General features: G+C 42.7%; 1 protein-coding gene across 3 annotated transcripts in view; it reads left to right on the top strand.

Moving 5' to 3' along the window:
* The first annotated feature begins 987 nt into the window (after window positions 1–987).
* The window catches only part of GRHL2 (grainyhead like transcription factor 2), an 87,245-nt gene continuing 63,113 nt past the window's right edge, over window positions 988–25,119 (top strand). The window contains exon 1 of one of the 3 annotated variants that reach the window (XM_081013197.1): window positions 988–2,552. Coding sequence is in view for 2 of the 3 variants with exons in the window: in XM_081013196.1 (XP_080869322.1) it covers window positions 10,315–10,334 (20 nt within the window). In the remaining variant the exon portion in view is untranslated. Of the gene's footprint in view, window positions 2,553–10,168; window positions 10,335–25,119 lie in introns of those variants that run through there. The other 2 variants (XM_081013196.1, XM_081013195.1) reach the window with 2 other exon arrangements.

Below are 25,119 nucleotides of genomic sequence, written 5' to 3'. Positions count from 1 at the left end.
CATGGGCCTCTAAGTAGCTCACAATGCCACCTGCATGGCTGGGAGAATACTCAATGACTCTGTGATGTGGGCAGGACTTCAACTACATGACATTTCCCCATGTAATCAGCACCAGATCTGAAGGAATGGATGCCAATTCCATCAGAGATGCCATGACCAGGTTCAATCCGCATGAGTTATTTAAATGGCGCCCTAGATGTGCAGGAGCTGCTTGGGCTTAAGGGACCCCTATAATGCTTTAGTTGGGTCCCGTTTTATCCCAATATGAGATTAGCCGAGTGCTTTTTACAAGGTGCAGGAGAACTAAATTAAGACTGTGAAAAGCGGACAAGACTGTAAAACATCAGACGTGATGGAAAGCACCTAATGCTGGCACAATTATGCCTACTCAGGTATTACACAACAACATCTCTTCTATATTTTTTTCACCCTCATTTTACTGAGGATCCAGGTGATTGCTTTGCTTCATTCAAACAAAGAGCACTCTATAACATTTTATTTCATCTTTGCTGACATAGCAATAGCCATACCCAGAGAGGCTGACACATGAATTGTTTCATGCAGAGTTGGGAAAAACAAAGCAAGTTTTTGGATTTTGTATAGTGTTAAGACATGGCTGTACCATCCTTCCTTGATCCACGAATGCTTATGCTGGTATTTGTGCATCATGAGAAGACTAAATTAGTCATGTGTTTGTTTAACTGTGTTTATCCAACGGATCTTGAGGCAGTGCAAATAGTCAGATACCACCATCCTTGGATAATCAAGAGTTCGGTTAAATTAGTATTGTTGAAATAGGATCTAAAGGGGCCATGTAGCCTACTTTTAAAAAGGACAGTTCTTTGTTTGAAGGACTGCCTGGTTCAAGTCTGGTTTAAAGATAACAACAACAAAACCCACAAAGCAGGTACCTTGATGTTGCCCATGAAGTTAGCACCTGAGCAGCAGACTGAGCTGGCAAAGAGATCACCCAGTCACAATCTTCTTCATTCCTGTGAGAAAGATTGTATTCCTATGTAAGTTATAGTAATCTTCTCTAAATTGGCACCTATATATAAAAATCAAAATATTTATGCAAATCTGTGTCCTACTCTGTTCTCATTTTGGGGTGATACATTTTCTCTTTTTGTGATGCTTCAGTGGCCACCCTAAGAGGTCATTCTGATAGGGTTTTATATGTGGGTATGGAAATGTAGATGCTCAGCTTCTGCTGAGCAGACATATGTAGAATTAAGTTGCCTGGATTTCTTCAAATTCCCCGTTTCTCCAGGTGAATCCCATAATAAACCTTGGTTTTACAAGCACTACTGGGCATGCAGAAAAGAAGATCTGGCGTGGAGTGTCAGTATCGGGTGGGGAACCTGCAGCTCTCTGGATGTTCTTGGACAACAATTCTCATCATCCCTGACCATTAGCCACATTGGCCGGGGTTGGTGAGAGATGGTGTCCAACAATATCAGGAGGGCCAGAGGTTCCCCACCCAGGCCTACATGGCTGGTGCCATATTTAAAAATGATCATCCCATATCTGCACACTTTTTGCACATCAAAAAGGCATGTCCCCAGGGCACGTCCCCTCAAATACTAGCATGCACAAGGGACTGCCGATCTGATTAAAATGAGAGGGATAGGGAATCCTGAGCTTGCAGATCATTTCTGCAGACCCAATGACCCATTTAAATGAGGCCACACACCAGTTTCCATGTACACTAGAGGTCAATCACTCAAGCATGAGGGAATACCAGTAATTCTACTGTAGACAGGGGTTCTACTCATATTTAACACATTTTATATGCTGCCTGATTTTACAAAAACCTCTAAGTGGCTCACAATAATATTAAAATTGTCAATAAAACATTTAAAAGTAATTAAAAGCAAAAGAGATGAAAGCATATAAATATCTGTGTGTCTGGATAGGCTTGCCTAAACAAAAATGTTTTAAGCAGGTGCTGAAAATTATGATCGTATATTCTTTTCTTATTCTGGATAAAATCCAGTTTTAGATTTAGATTCTTCTTATGTGTATTATATATTCTACTTCATTCTAAAGCTACAAAACGGGAGAAGGAAGAATTGTTTGGATTTGCAGACAAACAGGCTTCTTTGCTACTGCAGAGCATTCCTCATGGTTTTGAAGTTGCAAAATGTCTGTGTAAACATTTAGCACCATATCTAATTATATAGTTCATTGTTCTGCGACTTGGGCACTGCAACCCACTTTTAATATTCACACAATCATACTATAGTTTTCTGTTGCCAAAATGCACTTGCTTAATTGCTCTTAGCAACGGTAATATTGGATCACATGGGGCCTCTTTGAGTGTGCTAAGCTTGGTTTAGGTGGGGACTGGGAGAGGTGCAGTCAACTGTCAGCCACTAATTAGTGACTAATCCCACAGAATGAAATTCCCACACATCAGCAAGGCATCATTTTGTGACTTCCCAATTAGCATCACAACACTTGTTCAGCTACTGATTGGCTGGTTGGTTGATTGTGTGACAGCGGAAATGGGTAAAAGCCCCCCATCCAAACAATGACTATCATCAGTGCAGGTAAGAAAAAAAAATTATTTTTATCATCTACTACAGTACTGTCTTATTTATTTTATAGTACACTACTTTGATTATTGCTTTCATTTTATGGATCAATGGTCTTGTTAGATAGTAAAGTTCATGTTAAATTGCTGTTTTAGGGGTTGTTTTTAAAAGTCTGGAACAGATTAATCTGTTTTGCGTTACTTTCTATGGGAAAGTACGTCTTGGTTTTGGAACGCTTTGGTTTTGGAACAGACTTCCGGAATGGATTAAGTTTGAGAACCAAGGTACCACTGTAATAACAATAACAATAATAATTTTATTATACCCCAGCCACTCTGGGTGGCTTACAACATATCTAAAAACATAATAAAAACACCAATCCTTCAAATACAATTTCATCTTACTGATTTTCAGAGGAGACTAACAGTAAACATTGCACACTTCAATTGCCATACTCTAGTGGTCGCTTGAAGGCAGTAGGAATAATATGCTCCTAAAGTGCATTTACATAGCATATAAAACAGGGAGCTATGTCTTTAAAACTACTAAGCTGACACCTCAATATGAAGTACACTTACCTGAGAGACAGACTTCAGAATTTATCTTCAACAAAAGTAATATAAAAACAGAGGAGAAATTGACTGTCTCTGGATGACAGCCAGAAGGCAATGTTATGTAAATAGTGAAGGAACACATCTTGTTCATGCATGGAAATTCCAAGAAGAGATTGATCCAAGCACAGTTGAAAGTAGAAACAAATATGCACACGTTTTCCACACACACGGCCTTTACAGCGAATGAGGCCGTTCACGTTTCCACTTGTCCTGCCCCTTTCCCCTGGGAAAAGCCGCTCTTTACCACTGAATTGGAGTAAACATCAACTGGGTTTTCTGTGAATTGATGTTTGTGGGATTTCCAGGAGAAAGCAGTGGGAGAAACAGAAAACTTCTTGGACCTGTGCCTATAAAGCATGGGACAAAAATGAAAACCTATTGATTCCATGCTTTCCAGACACAGGACAAGTGAAGTGTGGACAAGCCTAAAGACAGTGGACAAACACTCTCAACAGACTGCAGTGCAGAACATCCTAATGCTAGATGATGGTGTAATTTGCTAACAGTCTAATATAAGCAGTTCACCTCTGCCCAACCAACAACAGTCACATGGTGCATCTATCACTATGTTTACCAAGGACCCCATGTTCCTACGGTGGGGTCTTATCTACGTCATCTCTCCCAGCATAGCTTCATTTCCCATTTGTATGCCATCCAGGCAGCTTATCTTTCCAGATGGCTGAAACAATATTCAACTGAGGCCAGAGGCACTTTGACTTCTAAACTTAGTGTCAGGCTATTGTTAACTATAGCTGGAAAGCAATTTCCAAGAAAATTATGACCAAGCCCTTTTAAGTGTTGTCTTAAAAAAAGAATCAAGCAGTTTTTCTCATCATGTTTCATGTGGTTTGAGCACACCCCCTTCAATTTTGCCTAAAAGTTTCAGAGTATTTCCCATCGGAAATCATTCCCCCCTTGAAAAAGCAAATAAGAATCTGTATAGTTTACATCAGCTACTCAGGAATCTTTCCCGCTATCACTTTCGAGCTGAGATGGAACTATAGGAATTTTATCTTCTTTTCGTAAGCTGCCCTGGAAGCTTTGCTGAAGTCTTATGAATAAATTAAATAAGCCCCCATTATTTAAATAGAAAAATAGGTTTGTATGCAGAAGCTAATATAGCAGGATGCAAATTTAGGCTAGAAACCTTCTTAACTGTCCCTGTTAATGGAGACTTTTTGACATGCAAGTGCTTTCAAACAAAGAACTCCCCCAACTGCATCCCAAAGCTACACAGTTGGTTAGCCTAACCTTCTCCAAAGGATTACTGTGAAGATGATGCTTGGGGGCAGGTGAGTTAAGAAGCCCATGTGTAACCTTTAAGCTCTATGGCAAAAGAGTGAGATAGAAATGAAGTAAATAATAAAAGAGAAGATGCAAGCTTGAGTCACCACAAACGTTCTCGGCCACTGCAAATATTACCCACACAGACACAAATAAAGAACCAAACAATTCATGAAACACCTGGCAATGTTGTAAGCTCAAAGGTGGACCAGTATGCTTCTTTGTCTGTTATCTGGCTAGAGAAAATAATTCTAAAACTCATGGGTATAACATACCGTATTTTTTGCACCATAACACTCACTTTTTTCCTCCTAGAAAGGGGAAATGTCTGTGTGTGTTATGGAGCGAATGCCTGCCGGTGGCGGGGGAGATCTGCTGCAGTCGTGAGCAGAGGATCCATGGTTCCCCTTCCTTCCCTCCTCCATGGTTACAAAGCATGGATCCACATGGATCCTCAGGATTTTTGCATTGGGCTACTCCAAACTCACTGTCAGATCACGTGTCTGTGGCCACAGCATGAACCACAAAAATCATATATCCACTATTTCGTTTAGAATATTTTTTTTCTTGTTTTCCTCCTCTAAAAACTATGGTCTGGTGCGTGTTATAGAGCGAAAAATACGGTACTTGACAGCAGACAAATTGTGTCTTGCCAGTAAGGCATCATGCTTGCTGTCTCACACATGGGCTGTTGCAGTGGCAAACAAGTTTTGCCAAATTTGTACAACTTGCAGCAGCTCATTCCAGACTGAAAGGTTATTGCAATCATTGTGGTGCACAGATTTATATGCACATCAACTGCATTATGAGACTTGAAGCATTAAGAACCTCGCCCACATACCTTCTGTCCTAGTCAGTGTGACTGTAAGGGATTCAAATGCGTGGTGCTGGGATTGCTCCCCTACTTAACTAAATGTGATGGATGGGAGTACTAAGACTATCTAGATTAGGCAGTTTTCTGGTAGGATCCAGCAAATACAGTGGTACCTCGGGTTAAGAATTTAATTCGTTCTGGAGGTCTGTTCTTAACCTGAAACTGTTCTTAACCTGAAGCACCATTTTAGCTAATGGGGCCTCCTGCTGTCGCTGCGCTGCTGGAGCACGATTCCTGTTCTCATCCTGAAGCAAATTTCTTAACCCGAGGTAATATTTCTGGGTTAGTGGAGTCTGTAACCTGAAGCGTATGTAACCTGAAGCATATGTAACCTGAGGTACCACTGTAACTGGCTGCCCTGGCATATTTAGGGGCCTTCTACTGGCTGGTGGCCTGTCAACAGGCTGTGCTGTTAGTGGTTGCAGTGGGGGTGTCTACAGCAGAAGAAACCTCTGCTGCATCCTAGTACCCTCCAGCAGTGTAGACTGGGGGTTAGGATTGCTTTGCCCACCTGTTTAATTACGGTACCGTAAGTAGACTAAAAACATATGTGTAGAATATCTGTAGGTTAGAAATGTATCAAGCTAATTTTATGTGTTGGAAAAACAAAGCATTTACATGAATTAAGCAAGAAATCCTGGGAAATTAAAATGTATAAAAGAATGTAGAGGCAGAAGAATTGTGGAAAGTGTAAACATAAGCATGTTTATTCTGAGGTGTTTGCTTTCTTTACTGGAATAAGGAAGCAAATCCTTCAATAGCGTCATTGTTTATTGACAAAGCATTTAAAGGATTTACTCAGTTAAAAAAGAAGAAGCTTGAAAAATTCAGATTGTGTCGAGAGTGCATTTAAAGAGCATCCACCATGGTGTCTGTTGGTTCCGGGGGAGGGAGATGGGAGGGATGGTCTGACTAGAGGCCTGATGCTTTCTATGCCTTCCTCCCTTTTAGCATATTTTTAGCATGATTTTTTTTAGCCTTCCTGATACCTCTGCTCATATCTATGACCAAAATGCATTTCTACTTTTTAGTCTTCACATTCTATATACAGCTGCTTTCATTAAACAAATGCAGGTAGCAATTTGCCATAAAGGGCAATCTTTAATGCTAATGCTTATATGGTCTACTTCTTACACTGAGGAAGCCAATCTCATCCAATATAAAAGCAGAAGAAACCAACAATAATGGTAGTGTTTCCACTGTAATAGAGTGGTTCTTCCTGAACTAAAAAAAATATTGGCTACGTTCCCTTGATACTTGACTGTATTTGATTAGGCATATGGGGACAACAAAAGTCAACAGAGCATCACTGTAGTCATAAATCCATTTACTAGGAAATGCTCAATGGGGTTTTATTTCTGTGTAAACATTTTAGGATGAGACAGAAAGTCAGTAATATCTAAACCAATTATGTAAATATGCTTTGATCAAATCCTAAAATGTGACATTTTGCCCTTCCCCAAGTCAGAAGCAGCTACATAATTCTCCCATCCCCCAGGTTAATTTATGAGTGCCACAACGCCTGAAAGCAGGAGTTACCAAGGATCATATAACTGGAGATACTAAGTCAAGCTTACATAAAATCATAGGATTGGAAGGGACTCAGAGGGTCATCTAGTCCAACTCCCTGCAAAAAATCTGAGAAAGAAAGAAAGAAAGAAAGAAAGAAAGAGCCCTTCTTGGACACAATGACTCACAGAAGTCCCTAATAATAAAGAAAGACGGTTGCTAAGTTTTAAGATGTAGGAAGGATTAACAGTAAGTGCTACCTGTTGCAAAATTAGCAGCTGGCTTTGTGTCGGGTGCTCCTAACTGAAATCTGGCACAAAAGCTATCATACGTGCAAACACATGATAAGCCTCCCCCAGCACTAAGACAATGCAACATCAAACATCTGCTCTTTTGCACTGAACTTGTTAACAGCATTGCTTTGATACAAGCACAAGCCATTAGCACCTGTTATCCCATAGATTTGTTTTAGCAGTTTTCATAACACATAATTTTAGGTGCTTATAATTATAAGTATAATCTGTAACCTTAGTTAAACCTTATTTGAATACCTGATTCTCTGTCCTCAACTGGCAAGTCCAAACAATATCATTACTAAATGGAGCAAAATATGCACACATAAAGTAGGCTGATGTGTAAAGACAGTTGCCTTTTAACTTGTTTCCTTTCAGCAAAGCAATGTGACAGCAGAGCTACAGATGTTCGTCGAAGAAACTAGCCAAAGTGAAAGTATGAGAAATGATTGTGAACCGGAAGAGTAAATAAAATTTGTGCAACCTGTTCCTAAGCAAGTCCTGCTCTCTTTATTGCTGCTTACTCCCACCTGAAGCATGCACAGGACTGAAGACTTACTCTACTAGTTTGATCTCTTGCAGCACTCACTCCGGTGAGAAAATGTTTGCTTTACTGAGCAGCAGGTTCAGTGGCAGATAAAAAAAAAAGTTACAGGGATGTGGTAGACTTCTGGAAAGGAAAGCTGCACTGTACAGCTTTTCTTGATTTACAGCTTGAAGCATGAATCAACAAGTATTTAAAATCAAGCAGCAGATGGAACCTAAATTTCAATGGGACTTTCATCCACATGTGTTTAAGATTAGGGTGTTAGGCTGTGATCCTAAACTCACATTATCTGGAAACATGTTTTACTGAATTCAACAGATCTCACTTCCAAATAAAACATGTTTGGAATTAAAGTTTAATTTTATTTAAAAACACATTAACATTTGCTAGATCAGGCCAAAAAGCCACCCAAATTAGTATGATGAATGGGAGCCAATGCTAGTCCTGGTCGCAGTAGACGCATTGAAGTTAATGGGCATGAGTTAGGTTTACCAATTTCAATTGGTCTACTTTGAGTAGGATTAGCATGCAATCCTTTGTCCCCATTTGTTTGGCCCCAGTGTTTGGTACTCAGAAGTAAACTGTCTCTATAAACTGAAGTTCCATTAGTTTCTATTTAACCCCCAAATTACAAGGCTATGTTGTCTAATCCTTTTTTTTAAAAAAAAAAACCCAACCAGTGACCACTAGCACATTTTGGGGTGGTAAATTTCATAATTACTTCTGCTTTGCAAACCGGACCATAAAAGTTGACAGTCCACATTTTTATAAGCCCACCTAATAAAGAATACCTGTTTGTGTCATTTGTGGCACATCAGCAAACAGTCTGGAAAAAACCCCTCTTTCTCATTAAGTTTACAATGCCTTCCCTATCTTGGTTGCCTATCTTTATGCACCACAGATCAGTGAGCTAGTTAGTGACTATTTACAATAAATGCACCCTAAACCTATCCATGTTTTCCTGAAAGGCAAGTCTCACTGCATTCAAATTGGCTTAATCCCAAATAAGCAGGCACAGAATTGCAGGCTGAATTGCTGACTGCCAAGCCTCTGCCTGAAGAGAAGGCTGATAGAGCCAGAACAAAATTGCCTCTCTTGGAGAAAAAAAAAAATGTGGGGGAACTCTGTATTTCATTGGCAGGTCATGAAAACATTTACAAATAAGAGATGTGCACTTAGTGAATACTCTTGAAGGCAGACAGGTGCAGAGTACTAAGCACGACAGAATCCAAAGCCTTGGGGAGTGGGCATTTTCCTTCAAATGTCAACACTACCTTTAAAGTCGTGTTGTGCATTGATTTTCACTTATTGTCTGCCACACTGGAAGCCTGTTGTCCGGCAGTAAGGCAGGATATAGACGTTCCAAATAATATTTCAGCCATATATCCATAACCTCGGAGCTTAGTACCAACTAAAACGTTACTGAAATTGCGAGAGGAAGAGAGAGAGAGATGCAATAAATTCAATTCTCTCTTAGCCTGGGAGAAACTCAAGAATAGGGGGAAATGAGATTGGCTTCCTTTTCTTTTCCCTGGCTTTAGCAGCCCAAAGCATGCCACTCCATACAAAGTGAGATTTAGAGCTGAGAAGTCTTCATTGGGGCCTTTTATGGCCCTGGGCAGGCCTGCAAATCCTTGTAAGTCCCAAATTACAAGGAGGTAACGACTTGTGGAAGAAAGGCGCTTTAGGCCCGGCCGTTTCTGTCCCACAACCCCTCTTGCATAGGTCCATAAGCGAGATGGTGGTCAGCTGTGGTCTTCTCGGTAGACTCCACGTTGGTCGGCAATTTTCCTCCCTCCCCGTGGCTGGGCGAGGGTGGAGGCGGCGGCCGCTGGGCCCCGAGAAAAAGGGCCCAAGCCAAGGCAGAGTTCGTGAAGGCCTCTAAGCCCCGCTCTTTCACTCACGCTCATGAGGGCTTTCTTCGCATAGGTATCTCAAAGGCGCCCTTGCGCCCCTTTATTCCCCTCCCACCGCCACCACGGCCTCCCCTCGAGCGTCGTCAAGCACCCAGCGCGGCCCCGAGAGCCTTTTCCAGCCGGCCAGGCCTCGCGTGCCCCGGCATGGCTCCCGCACGCAGCCCGCCTCTGGGCCTGCAGCTAGCGCTCTCCCTCAACCATTCCGGCGCCGCTTTCCCAACGAGGCGGCTTCGCTCGGCGTTCTAAGCGAAGGGCCTTACCTGAGCGCGCCTCTTCCAATGGCTGCTCACCTGAGGCCCCGCTCGGCCCAATCAGCTCGCAGCTCGTCCCTCTTGCCTTGTATCCTTCAGTGAAAGAATCCAAGTCCTCTTGGGAAAGTTTACCTGTAGGCGCCTTTGGGTTTTTGTTGCTTCCCGGCGCGGTGCCCTAAACGGCAGAGGGAGGGAGGGCGGGCAGGCGAGCCTAGCCAGTCTCCTTTTCACATGCGAGGGGCGGGCAGAAGGGGGCTTTACCTGTCCCACTCCTACCTCCGCGGCTGGCTGAGGGAGAAGTAAGAGGGGGGGAAGAAAAGCAGAATTACCAGTAGCTCTGGTTCTGCCGTCCCGGGCGCTCGCCTTCTCTCGCTCGCTCGCTCGCTCACGCGCGCACACACACACCTTTACCTGCACAGACTTGAAAGTCCAGTTTCACCAGAGAGACTGAGGCATCTGGAAAAGGGGAGAGAGTTCATTGGATCAAACATGTCACAAGAGACGGACAAGTAAGTGATCACAGCCAGCTTGCTACTTTTGCTGCTCCTGAACGGATCAACTGGTTGGTTGTGTTTTCTTTTTTTAACCCCCCTTAAAAAGAAAGGGGAAGGAGGAAAAAAAAAGCAATCTCGGTGGTGGACCTACTGGGATTACATTTCTTCTTTTATACAAGGCATAAAAGAGGTTGAATTGCACCCACAGGAGAACTGCTGGATTTCACCTTGCTTTCCCCATTCCTTTTCCAATCTTTTTAATTTATTGATTGTTGTTCGTTCTGAACTCCCAATGTCCCTTCACAAACTTTTGGGAGAACTTTGCTGCTTCTTTTTGTAATTTCTTCCCTTTCCTTCAGGGCCTAGAGATGAAAAGCGATTCTTGGCTTTTGTGTGTGAATGCAACAAAAGAGCTTTTATATACCGGATCAGAAACACGGCCATCTTCTTCCCCTTCTCTTGGCACTTCTGTACCTGTGTTGTGGGACAGAAAGAAGTAGAAGATGGAGCTCACTGAACTCATTTTATTCCAAGCCACTCTTTTTTGGTGGTGTGTGTGTGTGAAAATATCATAAAATAACTGCATTGTCGAAGAGTGTATAGGAAAAATGACCGTGTGTCTTGTTCTCCCATACGCAGTAAGAGGAAGTGATTTCATGCAAAAGTTTTGTCTCCGTTTTTCAACAGATTGCTTGTCATTAAAAAAAGGGAAAAAATCCCAATCAGCATGACATTGAGGGTTTCTACACCAGATGAAAACTTCTGTAAAGTTCTCTTCCTTAAAAGCCAGCACACTTGTGATTCGTACATAGTGGGTCTTGATTAAAGAAGTTGGAATGGTTAGGGAAATCATAATATAAGGACACCTTGAAATAAGCATGGCAGCCTAGTGCTTAAGGAAGTTTAAAACAAATCCAAGTAGCATTAGCATAAAAGCTTCCTTGAACTTTAACATAGCAACTGTGAAGGACATCACGATCCTGGGACTAGTGTGTGCATGTGTGTGTGTACACACTGTAGATTGGCTTCATCTAGTTACTTCTCCTTTAGCCTCTTGCCTGTTCCTGCTTACCTGCATGTGCAAAGTGAGAAAAGATAGGAAGTTTTTCATAGGCTGCTTCTCCTCCTCCACCCCAGTTGTATTATTTTTCCTTTTCAGCGGACATTGCTGGCTCCTTTCTTACTGGTGACTTCAGATCAGATCATGCTCTTGATGCAAAGGAGAGGCCAGCACCTTGCAGTGGGCTGGAACTTAAGATCTGGAGTAGTATAGATATATATTTACCTTGAATTGTTCTTGTGAGCATGTTCACCTCCCTGCTACACACACACATGTACAGAGGGAAGAAAGTCCCTCACTGGAGCTGTGGCCTAGGCTGACCTACAACATACTGTACATCTGGAAAGGGGGAGGAAGAAAAGAGGGAGGGTGTTATTAAGCAAAGTGGTGGTTCTGACCACAGACAGAGGGTGCGGTATCTGACAAATCTCAAACATGAGAAGGTTGTTAGGTGGGGGGAGACTGGCAGGGTTGAGAGGTGAGGCACATGAAGTTTTGTAACCAGAAAATAACTGTATTGTACCCCACCCGCCCGATGTTTCTGTAGGGGAAGTTACTTGTGTATGGTCAAAGTTTCAAAATAAATGGGTGTATTACGACCACTCAACTGCATTTTGTTGCACTGTCAGTTTTTAAAGAACTCCATAAGAAGGTTGTTCAAGTGTGCATTTCAATACATGGTACCCACTAAATTGTGTTAGAGATTGTGAGCTGAAAGGTGATGGTAATTTTGGTTTCATAATCCAGAATGAAGGGGTATACAATTTCATCACCCCTTGGGACAACTGGAAGTTGATGGTTTTGGTCTGTGGTACTTTTTGTGTTACAAAATAAGCTGTGTCCATTATGTTCTGGTATGAGGGACAATAATTTAAAATAAGGATTTTGATCAGTATCTGAAACGTGCATATCTGAAATGTGCTCAAATGTGAGTCAGTCAAAATGTATTGAGAGTTTTGAATATTCTACTCTTTTTGGTAGAAGGGAAGAAACAGGTGTAGGCTGGTTTGGTTTTTGAAATACAGTACAGTGCATTTCACCCTCTGTGACTATGGCTATAGAGATTCATATATTCATGATACACATTTTGGTCTAGTGCCAAAACTTAATTTGTGTAGCATTTAGGCTGCATTATCCTTGATTACTTAACTTAGTACTATGACCCACTGCGTTTGTGGGACTTTCTGAATAATTGTGCACAGGATTGGTCTGCCAGACATATATTACCATTAAGGTGTTGTCATTTACTTGATGTAAGAATTGATACAAAGATTTGAATACTTCTTTATTAGAGAAATGTTGTTGTTTTTTTAACTTCATGAAAGTGCTAAATGTTTTCAGTTAGGCCATCAAGTATTTATAATTATTTGCATGTGCGGTAAGACACATAGAACTCTTTGCATATTACTATACTGACCAAAGTGGTAAAAATAAAAATCCCATGTGATGATTTTTACATCCTTTTGCTTGAGATCACTATGCTCACTGTCACCTATTCCAGGTTGGTTGTACCAGTAGAGATTCTTAGTCTTTGTATGATGGATACCACATTTTCTTCCATCATCTTATTCACTGGAAGCATCTTGAAAGGCTTCTGAATTAAATATCAGCTTCTTTTGCACTCTGGTACAGCTGCATTGAACTTGTAAGGATGCAGGGAAATGAAGTTAGGTAGAGTATAGACATGGCTATGTCTGCACTCACAGCAGATCTTGAGGCCATATGTCAAGGCACAACTATTTAAGTGATGGATTCATGGCTGTAGCCAGGAGTTTTGTTGGGGGGCAGGCCTTTGTTGGGGGGGGCAGAACCTCAGATTTGTATTGATTTAGATTGATTTAGGGGGGCAGCTGCCTCCCTGCCCTCCCTTGGCTATGCCTATGGGTGGATTGGATGGGGGGGGATTTAGTTCAATTATCATATGTATTTGACTTTTGAAAAGGTCTTCAGAATTTGCTTGTTAATTCTCTTGTCCTATGCGCTACTTGAAAAGCCGCATTATTTTGTGATATCTTTCAAAGTGATTGTACTCATTAGTTTTGTGAAAGCTATTTTTTCTGCACTGCCCCCCCCCCCGTCCCCATGATGTTTATTGGCCTGTTTCACCTCTTGGAAAATATACAGAAAGAACTGCTAGAGAGCTGAGGAACAGAGGGATGAGAACAAAGGCTGATTTACACAACTCTTTTCATGTAGATAGACTGCTTGAGTGGATCATTCAACCTGACTGCATGAAGAGGTGGCTTTCTGATGTCACTGTTCAGTTTGCCCATCCCTACATGGTGATGCAAGGTAAAGGTGTATAAACCTTACTGAGTGCTGATGAGTGAATGCCAGTTGCTACTGGACAATTTCACCACACAGGTTGAATACCATCAAATACATTTAGGTGTGCATTGAGTTGCAATGACGTTGCCAATTTGTTTTCTAGGGAAAGCTTCAAACCTTAACACCCGCATGACAGGTGAATTTCCCATTGCTGCATCAAAGAGGCTACCTATGTTAGTCTGTTGTAGCAAAAAACCCACAAGGAATACTGTGGCACTTTAAGGTATATGTCAGATTTATTTTAAAGTTTTGAATGTTCTGCAGAACATCTGCATGTGCTTTACATCTGTATGCTGGAAGAAGCTTCACTTGCTGAATTTCTGCTTCTCCTACTGCTGTGAAAGGCAAAGAGCCCTGCCAGAAAAAAATAAATTGTACAAATTGGCCCAAAGTGACAATCTGAGAAGATGGCTTCGCCATCTTTCTTGTTCTGAGTAGACTGTGAGAATGGAAGAGAATGGATATATTCAATAGAAAGATAACATATCAACATATTTTGTCAAAGGTTGCAGGACAAGGGAGTGGGTATCTTTCATCCTGAACGTGGACAGATCCTGCTGTTGTAGAAAAGAGTGGTGGAAATAATTAGTGTGCTGGCGCAACCCTCCTATAAGGAAGGATTGCAAGATTTGGGGGTCATTGTTTAGAAAAACGGTGGGGGGATGACGACTAAGGTGTATACAGTGCTGTTTTTTCTAGAAAAAGAGGCCCCGGAACTCAACGCCTCCATTGTTCGCTTTGGATGGCAAGGGCACCCATCTGAGAGGTGCCGGAACTGAGTTCTGGTGAGTTCCGGCTGAAAAAAAGCCCTGTTGAAATCCCTTCTCAAAACCCACCTTTTCCACGAAGCTTTTGGCATAATCCCATAATGCCCATGTAACTAAGTCTTGTCACATGCAGCTGAAGCAACTGCATACTCCTTCACCCTCCTCTGTTGATTTCTCTGTGTTGAATTTTTGATTGTGAGCTCCTTGGGGCAGGGACCTGCTCTCATACTTTGCAAAGCACCATGTGCATTGCTGGCACCAAACAAATAATATGAACGCCATTATTTTTATAGGCGAGCATTTCATGGTTGTATATAGGGTATAGTGGAAACCATTACATTGTGTTAGGACCCGAGGGGTGCACATTTTGTACCAAGCAGTTGTGATATCCTGGACAGGGGCAATCATCTCAAGAAGGGGTTTCATTTATTTGGGGTTGGGAGCAGGGCCAGCCTGCCCATGAGGCAAGGTAAAGGGTCCCACCAGAGCAGCAGTTCCTGATGTCGAACCTTCTTACCCCCTTGTTCCTGGTGCAGATCTTCCCTGACCCCTTCTTAGCTGACGGGTAGCTATTTGGGGGTCTGTGTCAGGTGCCAAGATGTCTTTGGCCAATCCGGGGCGGGAGGAGTATTGTTTGTTAAAAGACTGCTTGAAGGTATATATGATAAGATTGGCTGGAGGTTTCTGAATTTGCGTCTCCTAGTGGCTTGATTGTTTTGAACTGAAAGCCAAATTAAAACTAGGAAAGTCAATAGAATTTGGTGCCCTCGTGGATGAAAAGCATGAAAGAAAAACAGAATGAGGGCAGGTCTGTAATGGGCTCTTATACTGACTTGTTTGCTCTTAAATCAGCATAAGGATGGAAGCCTTTGTGCAGCATTTTCTCCTTTCTGGATTTTCTTCCCCCCTTCTTCTGTACTTCATTCCACAAGTTTAACCTCACAGTCAATGTCTCTTTAAAACATGCACAGTTAAACTTAAAGTAAGCAAACTTTTAAAGAAAGTAGAAGTTAATTCTCTTCCATTGAATGAGATTTACAAATGCTTAACTTTAGCAGCACCGTGCCCAAATTCAAGTCCAGATTTTGATCCAATAGATCACACTTGCTCTCTTGATATGTGCAAGGGAGTAGAAGACTGTGTTGTAATTTTAATTCACGTGGAATTACTGCGGTGGGGAAGAATCCAATACCAGAAGCTAGTGGGAATTGAATATCCTGCTTGGGAATCTTTCCTGCAAGACTACCAAGGTTTTCCAAATTAGTTTGAATGTTTCCATAATACTGGAATAGTAATTCCTCCATGAGAATTATTCTTTAAATTCTCCCATGAAGGGAAATGTTATGTACATTTGAACTGCCCTTGAGAGAGATAAATAAATACATACTGCAGGGGAGCAATTATAGTGCTATGTGGTATATATGTTTAATTACCTCTAAGTGGGAAAAACTGGGATAGGTTTGGTGCTGTGGTGTGCTTCAATGTAGAGGAAAATATTTTGTGCCTTGTTGGTAACCGTCTTGTTAGAAGGTATCATGCACAAAAAAACCTTTGTTTGCATCCAAATAATAGCATTTTCTTTATTTGGGGTGGGGAAGGAGTGGAATCCTGAATGTTTAAAGAGAGAGAGTAGTAGCTTACCGTCATGTCAGTTCACGTCCGTTTAATTGAGGTTGTCTTTGTATATTATGAAATACTCCAGGCGTCAGTGTTGATGGTTGAGGGCAGCAGGAAACAGACTGGAAGACATGAATGCAGGATAAAAAAAAGAGCCCAGCACTGAGGTCAGAAAAAGGTTTGCAGAGCGAGATTTAGATCAGCATTTCAGAATGTTATACTCTCTTTCATGTAATATTTTAAAAAGTTCAAACAGCAAAAATTGTATATACTTCCTGTGTTCTAGGGCAAATAAAGGTAGTATTTTGCAGATATTTGGAAACTTCTTACAGCTTTTGCAGGGAACTTAACACTGAAATTTCAATATGGGGAAACCACTGGAGGAAGAGCAGAGTCATGGAAGAAGGAATCGGCTATGGAAGTATATGTGTTTCTTTCTGTTACCTCTGCTTGCATGCCCTCCAACATTTATCTGATGAAAATAGGGACATCCTATATAATAATAATAATTTTTCTGTTTATACCCCACCCATCTGACTCGGTTGCCGCAGCCACTCTGGGCAGCTTCCAACATATATATAAAACATTAAACATTTTTTAAAAAAACCTTCCCAATACAGGGCTACCTTCAGATGGCTTAGGGGTCGGATAACTCTATGCACTCCAACATTTCTCCGATGAAACATTTATCCAATGATAATTTCTCTGATGAAAATAGGGATGTCCTAAGGAAAACCGGGACTTTCTGGGTTCAAATCAGAAACTGGGATGGCTTCTGTAAATCTGGAACTGTCCCTGGAAAACAGGGACACGATATCTCCAGACACGCTTACTAGGTAGTTGGCCCCACTGAACACAGTGGAACCCCTGACCAAACTTCCATAGTTTTGTGTTGCTAGTTGGAGCCAGTGTGGTGTAGTGGTTAGAGTGTTGTGCTGGTCAACCATAAAACCATTAAATCCCTGATCAACCATGAAACTTACTGGGTGACCTTGGGCCAGTCACACTCTCTCAGTCTAACCTATCTCAAGGTGTTGTCAGGAGAATGAAATGTGGAGGAGAACCAAGTACCCCACTTTGAGCTTCTTGGATATAAATGTAATCAATAAATAGTGACAATAGGATATGGGGATGAGGATGATGGTTTGGGTTAGGATGCTGGTGCAACTGAAATTGGAAGCCCTGCTTTATTCAGATCCCAGTTTTGCCCCAAATACCAGCGAAAGGTGCGTGAATGGAATGCTGCTTAAAGAATCGCAACAAACAAAATACGTGAAACCAGGGTATTTTGAAACCATCTATCTGTACATATTTTAAGCAGGAGGGTCCAACTTTTTCTTACATGCTTTTAGTTCTTATGTGTATTAAGTCGGAGTGGAATTTAAGCTACAACAACAAAGCTTGTCTTGCTTGGGTCTCGCAACTTTACTGGGGTTCACTGAAGATGATTGCTTGAAATTGCTCGTATTTGGGTGGCTTCCCCACTATATTTAATCTCCAATAAATATTTATAGCCCCACTTCCTTGTGTGAAGAAGTACATTTCTGGCCCGGAGGTTTTAAAACAAGAGACATAATCCCTGCCCCCACGCACACAGAAACAAAAATAGTTCAAACTTTAAAACAGTGCATTCTAGATGTTTCCCAATTTCCCAAGCTTAAAAGACAAGCCTGGAAAGCACAGAGAAACCTTCTAACCCTCGAGAAAGGATTTCTATTCTGTCACTATTCGGATAAGGAAACATGGCTTTGTCCCTGGAGCTATTTTGACGGTATCTCCTTCATTGGAGCCCTGCAGTCTAAAACCTGTCTCGCCTGAATTCCTTTTGCAGTTTTAAACGATTTAAACCTGACTCCAGCGGGCGAGCAAAGTTAGTGCTAAAGCAGGGGTGAGAAGGGAGCAGAGATGATTCCTGCACTTTGGCCGCTTCTAGGCAAAGAGATTTGCAGGTGTCATTCACACTTTATCATGTGTGACACTTGCAAGGCTTGCTGCTAGGCTACAGAGACTTGCTGCTGGGTAGTCCAATACAAACCATCATCTAAACCAGGAGTCAGCAAACTTTTTCAGCAGGGGGCTGGTCTACTGTCCCTCAGACCTTGGGGGGGGCCGGACTATACAGTGGTACTTCAGGTTACATACGCTTCAGGTTACAGACTCCGCTAACCCAGAAATAATACCTCGGCTTAAGAACTTTGCTTCAGGATGAGAACAGAAATCGCGTGGCGGCGGCGCAGTAGCAGCGGGCGGCCCCATTAGCTAAAGTGGTGCTTCAGGTTAAGAACAGTTTCAGGTTAAGAACGGACCTTTGGAACGAATTAAGTACGTAACCAGAGGTACCACTGTATTTTGGGGAGGGGGGGAAATGAACGAATTCCTATGCCCCACAAATAACCCAGAGATGCATTTTAAATAAAAGGACACATTCTACTAATGTAAAAACACGCTGATTCCTGGACCGTCTGCGGGCCGGATTTAGAAGGCGATTGGGCCAGATCCGGCCCCCGGGCCTTAGTCTGTCTACCCATGATCTAAACTCAAAGTACTGTTTTCCCTGCCTCCTAAGCATTGCCGTACTTCCTGGGGGAAGCTGGAGTCTTGCCACAGCCTCAAGTGTAGCATGTGATCCATGTACTAATATACTGCAGAGTGCTATTCTCCATTCTTAGGTGTTGTTGGAGTACACCTGGCTTAGTTGACTGGGGCTGCAGTCCAGCAACACTGGTGGACTAAATGTTGGAGAATGCTGTTGCACAGCAGCACTTGACAACCTGGCGCTTGACAACCTGGTGCCCTCCAAACGTTTTGGACAACCATTCCCATCAGCCCCAGGAAGCACAGCACAGCACAGTGTTTTTTCTCAAAATCGCAAGAAATCATTTTTAAAATCTTTGTCACTTTACACAGTGATTTACCGAGTAACACAAGGGGGGGGGGATGGACCCCTGCCTAGAGGAACTTACAATTTAGCAGGGCTAGAGGTAAGCAGGCAACAAAGCCGGGGTGGGGAAAGAATTTGGAAATGCAGGGTTAGCAAGGTGTTGTGGTTAATTCTGAAGTGCAGGCACTCTTTATTCCAATCCCCATAGTCATGTCCCCATAGCCTGCCTTTTCTAAGACTGCAACATAAAAATGAACTTTTGACTAAAGCAGATACAGTGATACCTCAGGTTAAGAACTTAATTCGTTCTGGAGGTCCGTTCTTAACCTGAAACTGTTCTTAACCTGAGGTACCACTTTAGCTAACGTGGCCTCCCGCTGCCACCACACGATTTCTGTTCTCATCCTGAGGTGAAGTTCTTAACACGAGGTACTATTTCTGCGTTAGCAGAGTCTGCAACCTGAAGCATCTGTAACCTGAGGTACCACTGTACTGTGGCACCAATATCAAGCCAGCTCTTTTCTTTCATGGAGGTTCGGGTGAATTCTGTGTCCAGGGCAGCTGTCTACCAGCTCCATCTGGTATGCAGGCTGAGACCTTACCTGCCCGCGGACTGTCTTGCCAGAGTGGTGCATGCTCTGGTTATCTCCCGCTTGGACTACTGCAATGCGCTCTATGTGGGGCTACCTTTGAAGGTGACCTGGAAACTACAACTAATCCAGAATGCGGCAACTAGACTGGTGACTGGGAGAGGCTGCCAGGACCATATAACATTGGTCCTAAAGGATCTTCATTGGCTCCCAGAACGTTTCCGAGAACATTTCAAAGTGTTGGTGCTGACCTTTAAACCCCTAAATGGCCTCAGCCCAGTGTCTCCACACACATCGCTCAGCCCAGACACTGAAGTCCAGCTCTGAGGGCCTTCTGCTGGTTCCCTCACTGTGAGAAGTGAGGTGACAAGGAACCAGGCAGAGGGTCTTCTCGGTAGTGGCGCACGCCCTCCCTTCAGATGTCAAGGAAATAAACAACTATCTGACTTTTAGAAGACATCTGAAGGCAGCCCTTTTTAGGGAAGTTTTTAAGGATTGATGTTTTTAGATATGTCGTAAGCCGCCCTGAGTGGATGGGGAAACCCAGCCAGATGGGTGGGGTATAAATAATATTATAATAATAATTACAATAATTACTATTACTATTCCTTTCCCTTCTTCTTCTCGCCCCATGCTTTGTTCAAAGTTCAGGTTGCTGAAGTGCTCTAATCGACTCAAAAGATTGCTTACTGTTCTGTGGCATTTTTGGTTGGTCGTAATCAGTAGCATAGTGGCAAATTAAGAAATGTCTGGTCCCCCCACAATAGTCACGGCCACACGCTTCCTAAGACTATAAACTTTCCAAGATTATATAATAATCTTATAATTGTACAATAATAATAATTAGGGATGCATTGATTGTGCCAAACTAGCATTCAAAATTTGCTAGGCTGCAGACCCATTTTGCACTTGCGACCAAGTAAAGATGCCCAGACACCAGGATCTAGAAGTGCATGCCTGGGGATCCTTGAATCTTGACTGTTTTCACACGCTAGCAACACATCCTGTGGAATTCTATCCATTGTGTTTTATCTGCACAATCAGAATACCTCAGGAACCAAAAAGTCATATTGAGAAATATGACTTCCAATCCGCCTGGCCCAAAAATGGCAACTAGGCATTCCGTTTTGGTGATGGTTTAAGGAGCCATTCAGCGCCTCGATTATATATATGAATTTGTAATGCTAGCAGTAGAGCCAGTGATATAAATGACTTTAAAGTTAAGTGTGTTCTGACCATCACTAGTTTTTATTCTGTGAAATGGATACATTGTGCTGCTCACAACATTTTCTTAGATTTCCAAATGTGCCTAGAATTTTGGGTAGGATCTCTCCCAGCCCTGCCCGGAGATACTTGAGACTGAACCTTGGATCTTTTGCAGGCAATGTGTGTGCTCTCATCCTGAGCCATGGCCCTTTCCCATATTGTATGCTGTTCATAGATGTGAGAGCATCACCAAGACATCCCTACAAAGAGATGTAACCTACCTCAACTCAGTGGGCCTGCACCACTTACCTGACCTCCCTCCCTCCAGCCTTGACTTGTCAGAGGGAGGTCAGGTAAGCAGCAAGGCTCCCCTGCGTCATCCACTAATGCTCACTCCTGATGATGGTGAATGGAAGAAAGGCAACCCCAGAAAACCTTGAGAAAGCAGGCAGAGGAGACAGGGGTTTCTAGCAGTGATCAAACCAGACTTAGACTCTGTTTTCTGAAAGAAGATGGAACCCACCTGCCTTCCACCCCCCTGTGCCAAGTCTAGAAACAGCATAACAATGAAATGACCTCATAACCGCTGTTCACATTTTCCCTGGTGGAAATGTATTGGTGCCTTTTCTTACAGCTTATTATTTATGAGACTTATTTAAACACTTTCCTCCTCCTGTTTGTCTGGTATCATCTTGCCACAAAACAAACAAGCAGCCCAAATAAAATAATTATTTTTTTCAAAAGTTTGTTTCGTAATTAAATATTTATTGAATTGCTCTATCTCTAATTAATCTTGGCAGGCAGGGAGTGATTTCTTGGTAATGATGCCAGGCTCAGAAATGTATAGAAGTTAGCAGTGAAGTTCTTTCTCCAGCATATCTGTGCAGAATAATGATCTGTCTTGCCCACATACCTGCCTAATTCCCCTGCCCTGCCTCCCAATACAAGGTGTAGGAGGATCAGTGTTAGACCTTGGCATCCTCAGGCAGTTTCTGATGTCTTGGAGTTTTGAAAAGACCGCTACCTACCCTTGACTCCCTGATCCTTGCTTCCATTGTCTGTTTGTGTGCATGCTTGCTTGCCAGTGGCTCTGTGCAAGCAAGCAGATGGTGGTGAGGATCACTAAGGCATCCTGCCAAGGATCTCTTGAGACCTGTAGCCATTCCTGGCAGGCTGTGAAGCACAGACGGGGAACCTGTGGCTTTCCAGGTGTTGTTGGACTTCCAAGTCCCATCAACCCAAGCCAACATGGCCAGTGGTCAGGGATGATGGGATCTGTAGTTCAACAAGCCACAGCTTCCCCATCTCTGCTGCAAAACAAAACCAGGATAGATATTTAAATAGGTAGTGCCCTGCATAAAAGTAAAGAAACTGTGTTCAAAGGATAGCATGCCATGACTGAGTTTCTAAGGATGCCCTGTCAAGCGCTCTAAGAATATTCTCTCCAGTGGTCTGAAAATGTCTGATTACCTCTATTCTGTGGTGATTTGAGAAGAATTAATATGATGTTTCTCAAACTTTCTTTAAACTTGCTCTTCCTTCTGAGCTCACCAGTTGCTCCCCACAACCAAGGGTTTGATGGGTGTGCATGGAGAATTATCCAGTGCCTCCATGGGCAATCCTAAGAACTTGCGGATCAAACTAATATTAAAAATGTTGACATCATCACCCCAAAAGACACAAACAGAGCAGATCTTTTCTCCAGAAGACTCTTAGTTGCTTTTCCTGCAATAGCCTCTCCTGAGTACCCCACCAGAGGTGGTTGGTTTCTCCAGCTTTCAGAATCCCCCCTTGGAATTTAAGGCGGAGAGATCAAGAGAGACCCCCCCAGCCACAACTTGTCTTGTGGGTCACTCTCGAAATTCTACCGCTCTTGAACTCCTTGCCAGTTTCACACTCAGCTTTTACACACCTGCTGGAAACCTGTGCAGGCTTATGCAGGCACCTAAGAACACATCTTTCCGTAATAGTGAACTCGTTTCTGGTGTTAACTTCTTTATTGCATGAGTTATTTGTTTATTTTTGTGTGTGTGTGTCATCATGGTGAGCTACGCTGATATTTTTTATGAATAGTGATATAGAAATATTTTTCTAAATAACAAGCCTTTGGATTAGTCTCGTCTGTTTGTGTGTGTGTGTGTGTGCTGCGTTTGAAGGTGGTTTTGACTTTCTTAATTTATAGATTGGCATCTACCTCCGGAGTCATTCTCAATTACCTGCTACATCAAAGCCCACGAAGCCTAGCCCTAGGGGAAGGGTCAAGGCTAGGTTGAGGTTGGCTGCATCAAGATCTCTGGCCTTCTTAAGAGGCCTTTTCTATGGAGCAGGCAGGAGCTGTTGGAAGAGGGAGGGCGAGGAGGAAAGGCTCCGCGCTTTCTCTGCACTTGGCAGAGCTGCTGCAGTGTGCCGTTGGAGAGCGCCATTGAAAATGTAATCATTGGGCTCTCCCCCACGTTTTTATCATCTCCTCCCGCCTCTTATCTTCCTCCCCCATGTTCCTTCTGCCACTCACTCTCAGGAAATGGTACCTATAAAAAGTTATTTCAATGAAGCGTGGTGAGATAAGCAGCAAGGAACTCTTTTTCAAACGTCCAGGGGAGAGCGTCAATACTCAGTAGTTACAGGGAGAAAAATGACAGTACAGTGTTGTTGTTTTTTGGGGCGGGCGGGCAGGGGGAGGCTTAAGCACTGAGTGAAATTGCTGACCGGTGTGTGCTCTGTATTCAACACTAAACGAAAGAAAAAGCACATTTCACTAAAGTAATCTAGGGAAGCTCAGTTCCGCAAACTATGAATTATGTCGCTGCAGCAAGGGCACATGATTTATATCATGCATTTTGCTATGCATTCGCTAGTCGTAGGGAGAGCCAGAAACGAACGTGGTTGTCTCTGTGCCATACATTTAAAGTGTACTCTTGTACCACTTGTAACAGCTATGATTTCTCCCAAAGAGTCTTGGGAACTGTAGTTCGTTAAGGGTGCCGAGACTAATTAGGAGACTCCCTAACAGAGCTACAATTCCCAGCACTTTTAGCATACTACAGTTCCCAGGATTCTTTGAGAGAAGGGAAGCCAAATGTCTTTTGAAAACCTTTTTACTTAGGTCTTTACGGCATGATTTTTCTTTTTCTGTATTTATTTATTTTTAATGAGGTTATTCTGGGTCTTCTGTTGCTTTTCATAATTATAAGTTGTACTCTTGCTTGCTATATTTTTTTGTTAATGTGCAGATTATGAATTTGTAAATAATTAAATATATATGGAAGCCGCTGGGGGAGGTCACCGGGCACAAAACAAGGATGCCCACTGTCTCCCTTCTTATTTATCCTGGCTCTGGAACCCTTAGCAATCCAATTTAATGGAACGTGGTGTCAGTAGTATGCTGATGATACCCATCTCTATTTTTTGTTATGTTAAGAATATGGGGAGTCTCTTCCGGTGCTGGGCTGGAATGGACAATGAGGGCCAATAAACTGAGACTAAATCATGACAAGATGGAAGCATTGTGGGTTGGTGATTCTTGGATCCAGGAAGTGTGTAGGCAGCCTCTTCTGGATGGGAGCCTAGGCTCCCTGAAAGAGCAGGTACATAGTCTAAGGCTACCCCTTGATCCAACACTATCTCTGGAGGCTCAGGTAGCCTCAAAGGCACAGAATGCTTTCTTTGAGCTATGGCAGGTTCACTAGTTTGGAATAAGTAGGTTAGTTTTGGGAGGGTGATCATTTTGATCATGGCTATTTTGTCTGAGAGAGTGAAATTCATGTTGTTCCATCTCTTTAGGTCTTTGTTTATTTGTCGCCACAGGGGCTTGTAGTTGTGGAGGTATAATTTATTGAGGTTTCTAGTTACTTGTACCCCATGGTACCCCATGGTACAAGCTTTGTCTTGGTGACATTAGTGAGTTCTTTTTGGGTGTGAGGAGGGGTGTTGAAGCACATAGCTTCTGACTTTGCAAAATTTATTTGTAGGCCTGACACCATTGCAAATGCGTTGAGTTCTCTGTTTAGGGAGGTTGCTGTGTTTATGGGGTCTGGCGTTGTGACCATCTGCAAAAAGCCCTAATTTGTAGGTTCTGCCTTTTATTTCCACTCCCTTGATGTCTGTGGCCGCTCGGAATCGGATTGCTAAGGGTTCCAGAGCCAGGATAAATAAGAAGGGAGACAGTGGGCATCCTTGTTTTGTGCCTCTTTGGATTGCTATGGCATTAGAGTCCATATTGTTAGTTCTGCATTTTGCTGAGGCTTGGGAGTATATTTGTTTGAGGATTTGTAGGAAGCTGGGGGCAAATTTCCTGCTAGTTAGTACTGCTAAATAGGTATTTCCACTCTAAGCAATTATGGGCATTCCTGGA

This window comes from Podarcis pityusensis (genome assembly GCF_964106645.2).
Source record: "Podarcis pityusensis genome assembly, chromosome: 7".
Lineage (NCBI taxonomy): Eukaryota > Metazoa > Chordata > Lepidosauria > Squamata > Lacertidae > Podarcis > Podarcis pityusensis.
The sequence above is the reverse complement of the archived record's forward strand: the minus strand, read 5'-3'. Positions and strand labels throughout refer to the sequence as shown.